The sequence below is a fragment of the Drosophila ananassae genome, chromosome 2R (genome assembly GCF_017639315.1).
Source record: "Drosophila ananassae strain 14024-0371.13 chromosome 2R, ASM1763931v2, whole genome shotgun sequence".
Lineage (NCBI taxonomy): Eukaryota > Metazoa > Arthropoda > Insecta > Diptera > Drosophilidae > Drosophila > Drosophila ananassae.
This window is the reverse complement of record NC_057928.1, coordinates 19063731-19077340: the sequence shown is the minus strand read 5'-3', so window position 1 is coordinate 19077340 and position 13610 is coordinate 19063731. Positions and strand designations below refer to the sequence as shown.

The 13610-nt window shown below is 47.0% G+C and overlaps 4 protein-coding genes and 1 long non-coding RNA gene across 7 annotated transcripts; 2 read left to right on the top strand and 3 right to left on the bottom strand.

Moving 5' to 3' along the window:
- Positions 1–19: 19 nt before the first annotated feature.
- Positions 20–931, bottom strand: LOC26514106. 2 transcript variants are annotated; one of them, XR_004310982.2, is made up of 3 exons: positions 603–931; positions 309–499; positions 20–214 (listed from the first exon to the last, which is right to left on the bottom strand). It is a non-coding gene; the product is annotated as an uncharacterized LOC26514106 (long non-coding RNA). The 2 variants fall into 2 exon arrangements; XR_001408851.3 differs by having other exon boundaries at positions 347–499; positions 603–928.
- Positions 932–2239: 1308 nt separating this feature from the next.
- Positions 2240–6284, bottom strand: LOC6506977 (peroxisomal targeting signal 2 receptor). Of its 2 annotated transcripts, none has more exons than XM_001956853.4 (4): positions 6079–6270; positions 3775–3887; positions 2967–3713; positions 2240–2907 (listed from the first exon to the last, which is right to left on the bottom strand). In XM_001956853.4, the coding sequence occupies exons 2-4, from the start codon at positions 3864–3866 to the stop codon at positions 2730–2732; spliced, it is 1017 nt and encodes a 338-aa protein (XP_001956889.1). In that variant the 5' UTR covers positions 3867–3887; positions 6079–6270; the 3' UTR covers positions 2240–2729. The 2 variants fall into 2 exon arrangements, with proteins under 2 accessions (XP_001956889.1, XP_044570384.1); XM_044714449.1 differs by lacking the exon at positions 2240–2907 and having other exon boundaries at positions 3155–3207; positions 3257–3713; positions 6079–6284.
- LOC6493026 (phosrestin-1) lies at positions 4395–6077 on the top strand. Its single transcript, XM_001956854.4, has 3 exons — positions 4395–5367; positions 5437–5631; positions 5698–6077. Exons 1-3 carry the CDS (start codon positions 4512–4514, stop codon positions 5850–5852), a joined length of 1206 nt encoding a protein of 401 aa, XP_001956890.1. The 5' UTR covers positions 4395–4511; the 3' UTR covers positions 5853–6077.
- A 203-nt stretch (positions 6285–6487) lies between the features above and the next one.
- On the top strand, positions 6488–8206 carry LOC6493027 (nuclear transcription factor Y subunit beta). Its single transcript, XM_001956855.4, has 3 exons — positions 6488–7452; positions 7834–7954; positions 8021–8206. The coding sequence occupies exons 1-3, from the start codon at positions 6752–6754 to the stop codon at positions 8087–8089; spliced, it is 891 nt and encodes a 296-aa protein (XP_001956891.2). The 5' UTR covers positions 6488–6751; the 3' UTR covers positions 8090–8206.
- Positions 8207–9462: 1256 nt separating this feature from the next.
- LOC6506976 (cuticle protein 19.8) lies at positions 9463–12308 on the bottom strand. The gene is made up of 3 exons (XM_032454874.2): positions 11856–12308; positions 11614–11784; positions 9463–9983 (listed from the first exon to the last, which is right to left on the bottom strand). The coding sequence occupies exons 1-3, from the start codon at positions 12159–12161 to the stop codon at positions 9645–9647; spliced, it is 816 nt and encodes a 271-aa protein (XP_032310765.1). The 5' UTR covers positions 12162–12308; the 3' UTR covers positions 9463–9644.
- Between the last annotated feature and the right edge of the window lie 1302 nt (positions 12309–13610).

The window sequence follows — 13610 nt, the reverse complement described above, 5'->3', positions numbered from 1 at the left end:
CCTTCTAACGGTAGCCACATCCGTTCGCTCTGTGAATTTTTAATTACCGAAAGAAAAAAGGGATAGCCGATTCATTAGCCACGTCAAGACAGGTAGCCACAGAGCCACAGGATTCAGCCTCCCCTGACAATTATTTCCGGCACTCTTTGTCTTTTCAAACGAAATGGCATCTTATCGAGATTGGCCTAGCGTTACGCCCACTCAAACTGGAACTCTGAAATAAAAAAAATTATATGAAAACCGGAGAGAAAATCAGTTTGTTAGCATCTAGTTTGCGGTGTGTCTGTGATGATGCACTGGGCACCCACTGTGCACCGAAGGGGGGTCCGTCCTCCTCTGACCCTACACGTGTTAGTTGGCCCGAAATCAGGATGCACATGACGCCGTTTGCCTTCCAGGAGTGGCAACTCCTCCTTCCTATTCCTCAAACTTTGTCGGCACAAACAGTGACGATTAAAGAACTGACCAAGAACTGCTGCTGCTGCTGCTGTTGTTGCTGCTGCTCGAGGAACAAAACGTTGAAACAAAATTAATACCAGAGACAGTCGTAAAAAAGGCAGTATACACAACAACAAGGCATACAGGGCTAAAAAGAAACATACACAGAAACAGAACGGATCCTTTATGGCGCAGATTGGGCAGCGAGATTTCAAAAGGGGCGCGTGATCGCCATCAAAATGCTCGTGGAGGCAATTTAAATTGCTGAACCGAACGGCGCGTGCAGTTTCTGTTCCAGCGATCCGGAGAGGTGAGTCCCAGGTAGAGACACGATCCAGAGATCCAGCAGAACCTGCTGCTTTCAGTTTTAGCTGCTTCTGACCCGATCCCCACTTTCAGGGAAGGTAAAACGAAGCACTGCAAATAATTATGAAAAGTGGGGTCTTGAAATATATCACACAAAAGTTTATAATTTGTTTGACAGGTTTGAGCATAGTGAAACTACTTTTCCTTATTGTTTCTTTGAAAAGTGAACATATTTTTTTCAGTGCATTCTTCCCATTTTCACGTTCTGGGTGTTGAAATATTTCTTCTCTTTTTCCGTCTGTTTGTCGGAGTGTCTGTTTATTTATAAAAAAAACCACTGCCAGGAGGAAGCCTTGGCACTGAAGGGATCTGAGGATCCTCAACTCAAGGTTATGGTCTAGGCAACTAAGTAAGTGTCCAATTTTTCGACGAAGCCTTCATGCAACTTTGTTTGGTGATAATTTATAGTGGGCTTGGATTTTATCCTAAGGGTAATTTTACTAGCAAATGTTTCCAAGGAAATATTTGATATATTACAAAGTATTTATATTTAAATTGTTTGACACATTTAGTAGTAAGATATATTATCACGGTTTTTATATTTTACTTAGTTATTAAAATTATTTCAAACATTTGTGATACACTTTATAATTTCAATTTTACCGCCTTTGTCAGAGATGGTGCCTGTATGTAGAATACATTCTACTTGGTACATGTCAAATGTAGATATTAGTGTCAATAAGCACTAGATGGCGCTACAGATTTCAAAAGCGGTCACACTACTTCTAGCAACGAAAATTCAAATAAAATTAGTTTCTAACAAATAAATAAATAAAGAATTAAAAAATTAACAATATGAATAACTATATTTAATGTTAAAAAGAGCGTGTCTTGTTTCTTATCTTGTGAAACAAAAGCTTTCGTAATTCAGTCTTTCAGTCTTCTGGTTTTCTGGTTTTCAGTCTTCTCTTTTCAAACCATACAAAATAATTATTTAAATTAAAATAAAGTGCTATCCACACCATCAATCTTCCACTCACCACCTGAGGACGCTTTCGGCTGCCCATCGAGATCTCAGAGATCCGAAAAATCCGAGTTTTATTAACACAAACAAGGCATTAATATCAATTTTGGTTTCACTTGACCGGCGAGAGCTGGAAATGATAATTGCAGGTCCAGCAGCTGCTGCCCCCAACTGTCCAAAGAAATCAGCGCCAATTGGCTTCAAAGCAAATATTTGCCCCGAGTGGCAGTTAAAGCCCAGTCTGTGACTGGCTAATGACAGGATCAGGCATCCCAGGATTGGCTGGACGGAGAGACGGAGTAGCAACTTCTGCTGCTTTTCACACCATATCGGTCGAAAAGGTGCGATTGCTGGCACACCTTTGGGCCCCCTCAATTCCGGGAATGTCAGGCCATAAAACGTTGCTCCAAATTAGCGCTTTATTGCGTGTTTGTTTGGCCAGCGTCGAACCGGAAAAGGTATCCGAATCCCTCAATCCTCAATCCCCAATCCCTAGTCCCCAATCCCAATCCTGGTACCAGCTTTTGGCACCTAACCGTTAAGTTCTTGTTAAGACAAGGGCCTGAGAGTGCAAATTATAGCCGCCGGCCAGGGGATTTATTGAGAAGGGTATAATAATAATAAGAGGAGTGTATACAACACTATATAGTAATATATAATCCACATAATTCGCATAATATATGTAAGCTTTTATTGACATTTTGTGGCACCTGCACAGGGCCAGTTTATCACAAACTATTTACACGTCTCATCTTCACGTCCTTTGTTCCTTCCAGTCCATGGTTTCAGTCCTTAGTCCTTAGTGCTCCTTAGAGGCTCTGGGTATAGCTCAGCTATCGTGTTTGTAGGCCTGGCTATTTTGACGCCACTTGCGCCTTATCACAATGTGGTAGCAGTGTTTTTGGAGTGCCAGTTCCAGTTGAAATATCCAGTTTCCGTTTCGAGTTATCCTAGGCGTATCCTAGGCCCCCAGCTCAGTATTGATCAGGCACTGCGGGGTGTAGACAGTGGCCAGGGAGTCCCAGCCACAGTCGGCGAGCTGATGGGCGCGATGGGGATTCCAGTCCAAGCCGCAAACGAATTCCGTGTGATGATCCTTGATCTCCTGGGCGGATTCGCCACGTTCCAGATTCCAAATCCTAAGCAAGGATTCATATTAAAATAAAATATAAATAGAGCTTAGAATATCTTAACTCACCTTGTGGTAAAATCATAGTTCGCTGAAGCCAAAACCGCCGCCGAGTGCGGTGAACACGCCAATCGCCGGACGGCGAACTCCCCGGAGTACAGTTCAAAGACATGGGTCCTCATCTTGCGCAGATCCCAGCCGCGAATCAGTCCATCCGATCCTCCCGTCACCAGGACGTTCCTGTCGAAGTGCGACCAGTCGCAGGACAAAGCCTCGCTCGCATGCGCCTCGATGCTCATCAGGGGTTTACCTGCAAAGTCAAGAGAGTTCCATAAGTTCAAATGCCCGTCGGTACTTACGCTAGCAAATAGATTGGCGATCAGGGGCGAGAACTTGGCCCCGTAGATCAGATCGTTGTGACCCACGAACGTGGTGATGGAGTGCTGTCTGTTGCAGTCCCACAATTTCAGAGTGCAATCCCAGCTGGCCGAGAGCAGGGTGTGATAGTTCCACTTCTCGCCCCAGTCCAGGCTGTAGACCTCGTTCTTGTGCTCCTGCAGGCAGATCAGCGGCTGCTTGGGCGTCTGCTGTCCGTCCGCCGTCGCCGATTCGGCATCCAATCCGCACCAGATCTGCAGAGAGCCATCCCCGGATGCGGTGGCCGCAATGTCGGCGGCGTACGGACACCAGGCCACATCGAACAGGCCGTCGGACCACTCCAGACGGCATAGTTCGGCCAGCTTTTGGCCATCATCGCCGTTGGGATTCTGTTCGAGCAGAAAGAGAGAGCCACCTCCAGCAAGACCGTACAATTGGCTAAGGAAATAAATATTTTTATGTAAGTAAAGGTTTCATTTAAAGGGTTAAGATTGCTTACCTTGTAGCCAGCAGCATGTGATTAGCCTCGAAAGGCGAAAAGCGCAGGCTGTAACCATGGCGGTCTGTGGTGGTGTGGGTCTGTGTTTGCATTCTGTTCTGTATTTTTATCAACTGAAAATATAAATAATTATAAAAAAAAATTTTAAATAATGATACAATTTGTAGGAAAAGGTTTAAAAAGTGTGACAGTCTGAAGAGCCTATCTTTTAGAGCCTTGGTTAGAAGGAAGTAATAGGTGTTCTTTAATTTAACGCATTTAAGATCAATAACTGGGAGATGTAATCTCTGAATTAGAATGTCTATGAACCAGAAAATCCCCTATGTTCACTTTGTTAAATTATGCAACAGTTGGCGCTACATAAATGACCTCGCACGAGGTCGGAACGATACTTGACATTAGCCAATTTGCTCGGCCAAGTGGCAAACTGCGCAAAATGCTGGTGTACTGTCTGCCGGATTGGTAAGAAACCACCCCTAGAACTGGCATGTTTGCAGTTTTCTAGATTCCATTTTCTTGTTTGCTACATAACGCGCAAATCCATTTAGTGAAGACCGAATCGATGGGAAACCCCGCGTACAGGGACAGGGCAAAGGTATATAAGCAGGTTGCACGGCACAGGGCTTTTGCATTTTCCACCGCCGAACGGAAAACTCTGCACGCACTTGGAACTAACTCAGATATTTCAGTTTTTTTCTTTTCTCGAGAGTCTCTTAAAAAACAAACTTCAATAAGATATGGTTGTTTCCGTAAAGGTCTTCAAGAAGGCCACGCCCAACGGCAAGGTCACCTTCTACTTGGGCCGCCGCGACTTCATCGACCATCTGGACTACTGCGATCCCGTGGATGGAGTGATTGTGGTGGAGCCGGACTACCTGAAGAACAGGAAGGTCTTCGGCCAACTGGCCACCACCTATCGCTATGGCCGCGAGGAGGATGAGGTCATGGGGGTCAAGTTCTCAAAGGAACTGATCCTCTCCAGGGAGCAAATCGTCCCGATGACCAACCCCAACATGGAGATGACGCCCATGCAGGAGAAGCTGGTGCGCAAGATGGGCGCCAACGCCCATCCGTTCACCTTCCACTTCCCTCCCAACTCTCCCAGCTCTGTGACTCTGCAGCAGGAGGGCGATGACAACGGCAAGCCCCTGGGCGTGGAGTACACCATCCGTGCCTTCGTGGCCGACTCCGAGGACGATCGCCAGCACAAGCGCAGCATGGTCAGCCTGGTAATCAAGAAGCTCCAGTATGCTCCTCTGAATCGCGGCCAGCGTCTGCCCAGCTCCCTGGTCAGCAAGGGCTTCACCTTCTCCAACGGCAAGATCAGTCTGGAGGTCACACTCGATCGCGAGATCTACTACCATGGCGAAAAGGTGGCCGCCACCGTCCAGGTCTCCAACAACTCCAAGAAGTCCGTGAAGAGCATCAAGTGCTTCATTGTGCAGCACACCGAGATCACCATGGTGAATGCTCAGTTCAGCAAGCATGTGGCCCAGCTGGAGACCAAGGAGGGCTGCCCCATCACTCCGGGCGCCAATCTGACCAAGACCTTCTACCTCATTCCTCTGGCGGCCAACAATAAGGATCGTCATGGTGAGAATAGTTTATGGCACATTGAAAGTTTTCTTTTCTATAAGTCCTTTTTAATTCCTCTCCTCTTAGGTATTGCTTTGGATGGGCATTTAAAGGATGAGGACGTCAACCTGGCCTCCTCCACCATGGTCCAGGAGGGCAAGTCCACGGGCGATGCCTGTGGTATCGTCATCTCGTACTCGGTGCGCATTAAGTTGAACTGCGGCACACTGGGAGGCGAGATGCAGACGGATGTGCCCTTCAAGCTGCTCCAGCCGGCACCTGGTAAGGAGTCTATCAAAGTCCTCCTCCTCCTAACCTACTGACCTCTTGGTTATTTTTTTATTTTAGGAACTATCGAAAAGAAGCGTTCCAACGCCATGAAGAAGATGAAGTCCATCGAGCAACATCGCAATGTCAAGGGCTATTACCAGGACGATGACGACAATATTGTTTTCGAGGACTTTGCCAAGATGAGGATGAACAATGTCAACATGGCGGACTAGGTCAATGAAGGCTCTAACCTTTAAGAATTGTTGTGAACCGAAGGAAACCGAAACCGAAATCGAAAGCACTGAAAACTTGTTGCAGCAGTCCTTGGTGGAGGCCACAATCTTTGTATTATAACCATATCTCTATATAGAAACTTTGGTGGATCTGGAGTTTGTACCCGTACTTATGTTGAAGTGTTGAAACCTATATTATAAATGTGTTATGGCTATCAAAACTTACCGCTTCAGCGTTTAAATCCTTGAATATCCAAATGAGTCTAAGATTCTTTTGGTTTAGTGGAGAGGATGAGTGTGTGTGGTGCGGTGGGTTTCAACTTCAGAAGTCGAATGATCTGGATGAGTGCTCAGCTCGACGAGGAAGCGTCGCCTCAAGGCTTTTAGGGGTTGCTGTGCTGACAAGGGGTTGCAAAGCCCAGAGCCCATAGGTCAAGATTAGGACTTTCAACCCCTTGGAGGAAGCAACAGGCTGCTAGGACTCTAAAAGCAACCAATCAGCGGCTCTCAAACTGGATATGGCCGCTTTTGTAACAGAACTTCCAGGTGGAGACAATGAAGGCGCCGAAACCGAATGGGCAAGCTTTTGACCTTGATGAAAACTAAGGCCATCAGCTGCTCATCCTCGGCCAGATTTCAGTGCTATTTTTCTAGTATTAGGTGCCTTATATAAGTTAGCATAACAGCTGAAATAAAAACTGGGATCTGGAGCGGTCAGATCCGCTCGATCGATCGATGGATCGATTTCACACACCGCTGATTGCTGGACTGGAGCTGCTTCCGGCATTCGGGAAGCCAAGCCCCAAAAGTAAAAAACTGAAAAGCGCCACCAACTACCAACTATAAATGCCAATGTTGTTGTCAAAATGCTGCCACAAATTTGACGAGAGTGCAACACGATGGAGCTGTTGAAAACGTATCGCTTTGGTGCAGTCTTTCTGCTTATTGTGCTGCTGCTGCCCCAGGTGATGCTGCAACACCTGTACTATCCCCAGCCTCGGCCGCTTTACTACGATGCACCGCGTCTCCGGAGATTCGAGTATGCAGCAGCCACGCCTCTATTTAGTGGCGCTGCCCCACCGCCTCCAGCGCACTACCAACAACAGGCACCACACTTTCAGGTGTTCAACTATCGCTCCGGCTATCAGCCCTTGGCTTTGGATTACCAGCAACAACAGCCTCCTGTGGCACCTGCCCCGCCCCTCTACCCGCAACAGACCGTTCAGTACCAACATCGAGTGGTGTCCCCTCCGGCGGAGCTGGCCAAGTACCGATATGAAGGTAACTATCTTCCGGTACAACGACTTGCCGTGCAACCTCAGCGAAGGGTCGAGGAGCAGCAGCAGCAACAGCAACAACAACAGTTGCAACTACAGCAGCAGCAACAGCAACAACAGCATCTCTATAATGTTCCACCAGCTCTGTTTACCAGCGATGTGTTGCATGTAATCCCTCCGAGGATCGCCAGGTTGCAGGAGCAACAGCAACAACCTTCGCAGACAGTGCAAACGGAAAGGCCCAGGCGGTTTGCCAACAAACAGGATACGGAAGTGGCCGAGTCCAGAAGTGATAGGAATGTCAAGGAAACCAACTTCTTTCAGTAAGAGATTTTTTTGTATAAAATCCGGAAAAACACTCAAAATGGTGGTGGTTTTGTAGAGAAATGTTCAAAACACTCGAGTCAATTAAACTTGACCAGCAACTCGTTCAATTATAATAGAAAAATTAGACCCCAAGAATGAATTTTGGTGGTTGTTTTTTCAAATTGCAGTTCAGGATTTTTTTTTACAAAAAAGTGTTTAAAAATAAGGAGGAAAAGTGTGTCAAATATGATAAAAATGTGGTGGTTGTTTACAAATCCAATTAAAGAGGCATGAGATTGATTTTAATTGCCTTTCACACTAATCCTCGGCTTTTAATTGGCCACCGACATTTAAATATAAACCCCTTATAATATATTTCTATAAAATCCCTATATTAGTGACATTTTCATGCGCTTCGATGGCCCCGATTCGCGAAGTCATGGCCATGTAATGAAGCATCCGAAGACCCAGGAAAGGCGCTTCGAGTCCCAAAGAGGCACGAACCGCTACAAGGGCGAGGTGAGCTGAACTTGAGAGACTAAGCCCATAAATTTCCAGATAATTCGCCAGACTTTCCACTTATAGGTGATCTGGACCGATCGTCAAGGAGGCCATGGCGAACACCGCTGGGACATGGCTCAGGGAAAACTCTGAGCTCTGGGATCTGAGTGGCAGAATCCGCAGATTCGACGCAATTTGCATACGACTATCCTTCCTCCTTCCCCAAAACGCTGTACATACCCATCCACATTCGCATAAATCGTGACTTTTCATAATTTTAGAGTATTATTTATTTAAGTGGCAATGATTTGGCGTGAAATTTCTTTTATAGTTCTTTTTTTTCTTGAAGAGCGAATGCGAAAGATTTGCATACCAATGCAGCGCCGATTGCTCTTGTCTTAGGTCAGCTTTTCGGGATCTCTGACAATTTTCTCACGCCGGAAAAGTGGACTGGCCACCAACCGGTTATCCGGTTTACAGCGAAGTCGGGGCAGTCGGGAAAAGGTCAACTGGCGGTGGGCCAACACTGATCACCGAACATCGAAAGCTAGAAACTGGTTCTGAGCCCATCCGAATGACCCAAATGTCCTGCAGTTACTTAGTTACAGGACTAGACAGTCCATCATGCGGGTCGAATATGCAAATGCCTCGTCCTCGTCCTCGTTGTCTGCCAAGGCGTTAAGCTGACTCAAGGAAAGGGGTTGAAGACGGAGCTGAGGGTTTTATCTGTTTTGGTGTAACCTCAGTGACCTTCGGGGGTTGCATTTGACTGGCTGGCTGGCTGGATGGCTCATTTGCATACATCCGAATGACACAGGCCCAGTGTCCAGTTGTTTACCAATATCCTTTTAAATGAGTGACCAAAACACATGTCTTAGAAGCAGGACCTAAGCTGAGTCCGGGGCATGTGTATGTAAATTGGTTGAAGGCATTTTCGAAATAGTATTAACCCGGGGAGTATCTATGCGGGTCATTAGAGAAGCGATCGGCCTGTCTGTCACATGACTGTCCAGAACCGGTTACTTCTTCTTCGGCGATAAGGTCATCAAAGGAAAGGGTTCATTCCTTCTCCAGCTTTCTCACACGCTCGTCTAATTTATGCAAGGACACTGCAGAAGGACACTGGAGATGCGATGCGTTCCGATTGCGACAACCGGTCTGACCGGTCCGGCCGGGTCCGAATCTCAGAGATCCGTGTCTTCGGTGACCACGCACCCGATTCTTGTGAGAACTGCCATTAGATGGCCTTTGTCAGCGACTGCCCAGAAACGAGTTCGAACTCCCTAAGCTTCCCAATAGCCGAGTGTCACTGGGAGATCCTTCGAAGACCTTTGTATGCATTCGCCAATTGCTCGGGGTTAGGGCCTTGATTTATACGCAAATAAAATTATGTTTACCTTTGAGCCGGCAGACATCGGTGTGACCTCAATCGTCACAGCCGCACTCCGCTTCCGTATCAGGATTATCGGGATCATGGAAAGACGGGCGGTATTTGTAGCAAAGTATAAAAAAAAGAAAAGTCCCCATTTTAAAGATATCGAAAAATTTTTAATTTAATATTCTAAACAAGAAAATCGAACCTAAATGAATGACATAAAGTAGAATAATGTTATGATCTCATGCCTATCTCGAGGCTTATTTACAAACTACATGGACTTGCGGAACTTTCGAGTATATTTCGAGAAGGCAGTACCCCTAGGTGATCCACCTACTGGTGGTACTGATGGTACTGCGGCTGGTACTGCTGCTTGCTGGGTGCACCGGAGCTGTACTCCTGCTGTGACTTATGGCCACCGGCCCGGAGGAGCTGCGTTGGTGGTGGTGGGGTGGGAATCTTAACCACGATGTCGGTGGGTTCGCGGATCACCTCCGCCTTGAAGCCCTCCTTGGGATCAGCCGTGTACTTCACCGTGCGGATGAAACCATCGGAGTCCACCACGGAGTAGCTGCCCTTGATGACGGATCCGTCGCGGATCTCCTTGCGGTTCTGGTAGTTGGTGAATTCATCGTCCTTCACGTCGAATCCAAACTGGTAAGAGGAGTTTTGCTAAAAATATATAAAATATAGGAATAGTTTTTATAGAGATTGTTTGGAAATGATAAATCCAGACATCCCATCGGGTTTTCAGGTGCGGTTCCATTAGGATTTCAAATGCGTGCTGACCCACTTTGCTGGCCCAAAACTGGCCCCAAAAACCACTAAAAAGATACATGTCCAGACGGTTGCGTCACCACTCGAGGCACATGTGGGCAGACTTGCGACTCCGCGTCCCAGATCACGCACAAGTGAAAGTAATTTGGACTCTGGTTGCATATTTTTTAATGGTCCAAGCGCACGAATTCAAAACTCCAGTGCAGCGGATCGCACGATCGATCCGATGGCTCGGCTCGGAATTATGCAATTACTATGTATTATGCGGTAGAAATCAAACTTCAACCGGAGGGCGTTCCATAAATTATGCACAAGGCCCGCCAGAGAGGATCCAACCTTCGGACCATCAAGATTGCAACCGAGATCGAGGCAAGCCCATCGAAGATCGATCTTAAGAACTGGGTTAAGGTAACCAGAAGCGTGTCTGCGAGGCGTGACCATCCATCGATCGATATCCCATTCTCACAGAAGTGGCCTAAAAAATCCCAAAGACACAAAAGACAAAAACTGCAAACCGAAATTGGAAAGGCAAAAATCCAGTTTGCAAGCCGGTTCTAATGCGTGCACTGTCCATTTGCTTGATTGCATTTTTGGTCATGGGAATTGGGCTTGGAACTTAAGACATGGCACTTGGAGGGGACCTGGGAGGACAGGGCGGTATATGGGTCGCATTTGAAAGTGATTGCCGCTGGGGGAGAATGCAACCGCCAGCGGCAGCGTCACATTTTATGGCCATCGCGTTTATAGGGACTTTGTGGTTAAACTTGTCGGTATTAGCTTTATGGGATTAGAGATTTAAGAGCCTGGGAAAAGGAGAGAAATCTCTTTCTTCAACTAAATCATAGTTATTGCAATTTTTAATTAATTTTTTAATGGCATTAACTTGTAATGCTACCCATTATTTGGCACCCATCCATTTTAAGTGGATTTAAAGATGACACGCAGTCTTCGCACTTAACCCCGTCTCGTTAACTAGTTGGCTGATGGATTATGGCCACTTTGGTAACGAAATATCCGTTACCAGCTTCCGCATGCAAAGCCCATAAACAATCGCCCGATGGCCAAAGCCAGGCTAGCCTGTGTGGCTGAAACTGAAGCCGAAAGCCAAACGGACCGGACCAGGAGCTCTGTCGGGCCAATGAACATGCACAATGCACACAATGCATCGCACACACTCTCACACTTATGGCCATGGCCGAATCCCCAGCTAAAGCCGTGTGGTTAATGAACCCCAGTCCCCTCCCGCACATCACTCTACAGCACCTCCAGTGCAGTTGCATGGTTCAATTGTAATTATGTTGCTGTTGCAGTTTGCTGTTTTCAGTTGATATTGCTATTGGTATTGCTGTTGCTGTTGCAGTTGCTGCTGCAGTGAAGCGAAAAGGAAAGTGCGCGAAAGCGAGTTCGAACTCAAGATCTACACTTGGAGAAACTCTAGTCTACATGTACTTTTTCTTCAAGACTATTTCTTCAAGCAGTTACCATCTGAAACTCACACTATAAACACAGTGTATTCAAAACTTACATCATCGTACTGCTCCTCCTCCTCCTGCTGTTGCTGCTGCAGCTTGTGCTGTCCCTTGCCCAGGATCGAGGTGGAGGGGGCCTGGTAGGCGGCGGGCTGGACCCTGCGTGGCGGCTGGGGGGCAGCCTGGGCGGGAGGACGGTAGGCGGCCTGCTGTGGCTGAGCCTGGTACTGCAAGTACACACGAACATTAGTACGAGATCCCCGGATACAGGTACTCAAGGATCAAAGAGGTCACCCACCTGTGGCTGCTGGTGGTAGTCCCGCAGAGCCGGGGCCACGTAGCCCTGCTGTTGCTGGGCACGGATCTGCTCGGACACTGTGTCCTTCAGCCGGATTTGCTGGCCGGCGGTCACGTACTGTTGCGACTGCTCCGAGTTCTGTTCGTAGATGGGCGTGCCGTCGATCGTCTGGCCCTGGCCCTGGCCCTGCTGCTGGTGCTGCAGCTGCTGGTAGTACTGCCTCAAGTAGGCGGGGTCCACGCCCTGCTGGCCGCTAGCCAAGCCGCAAACCGAAATGGCAGCCACCACTAGTTGCAGGAGTTGCATGTTGCTGGAGGAGATGTTTCTGTTGCTATTGCTGTTGCTGCTTGTAAGTCACAATCCGCGCACTTAACACTGAAAACACTGAAACCTCGCCGCCGGAGCCACAAAAATATCTGCGCTGGCTTCGGACCCAAATTGCACTTTTATATCGGCGTTAGCTGAGCGCCACCAGCGCTGGCTCTCTCCACAACATATACATATCGCTAGAGCTTTGTAGCGCCACGGCTTTTCAGCTCTCCATAGCTGACTCTGGGGCGACTCTTGGCTGATTTACAACAGCTGTTTTTGGTGGGCCGACTCCCCCCGATTCGGTTTTCCATTTCCGTTGAAATCATAGTTCCTCTACCCTCGACCTGGGCCATTGTATAATGTTTTTTTAAACATTACATGATCGGGGGCAAGTGCTCTCCCCATTTTCCCTGCCAAAAAGACGGAGAATGATTTACTAAAATTCAAATACCAGTTAACTAATATAGCGGGGCGTTTGAGAAAAACTTTCACGAATTTGTCATTTAAATATAACAACATAAAGTATCTGCCGGCACACACCCGAGTGTTGCAATGGATTGTTCGAAGCATGCAACTGCCGCAAATAAAATGTTAATTATAAGTACTGAGCACTCTCTCATAATGCGGTTGACTCCTTCGACATGCAACTACAACTGATTTTATGCAATTGGCTCTTGTGGCGTGGTCGATAGCTTCCCATTAGATAATCATCCCAAAAATTAATCGCTCGGCTCTTGATGAGGTTCAAATTCTTGAGGTCAGGCCCCACCCGAAAAACAAGTGCACAGAGTGCCATTGTTTCCAACAGGGTTTGACCCAAATTGCACTAAACGTTTTTCATTGGCGCTTTTGTCTTGTATCCGCAGTCGCTTCTATCGATCTATCTACTGTGTGTATCTCTGTATCTTTGTATCTGTATGTGGGGTTGCGTTCGCGTTCGCGTTCGCGTTGCGGTTGAATAGGTTCAATCGGTCTTTGATTCACGGATTGCCAAATCTTTTGCACTTTAAGCCCTTTTGCAGCATGTGTACCATACGATCATGTGATCGTGTCATTAAACCTCCATAAGCTGAAGAAGTACAGTGGGTAGTGGATAAATATGACGATTAAAATAAAGATTATAGTTCTAACAAATCTGAGAACTGAAGCCTTTAGAAATACTTGTTACCTTTGCAAAAACCCCATCTTGACCCCCTTTTGAGGGATGATTGTACTTAGTATCCACTGTACTGAAAGCCTCCTTTGCATTTGACCAAATTTGATATTTGAGACGTCGATGCGATTACAATTGCCTCAGAGCATTGTTAATGTTACAGTTGCCATACGCCCTGAATTTGCATGCAAATCTACCAAAAATCTTTCCACTGGACGAGATTTCTTCGACAAGGTCGTTTCGGGGGAGCCACGACTATGGCAATTGAATTTTTGGAATCAAAACACAAA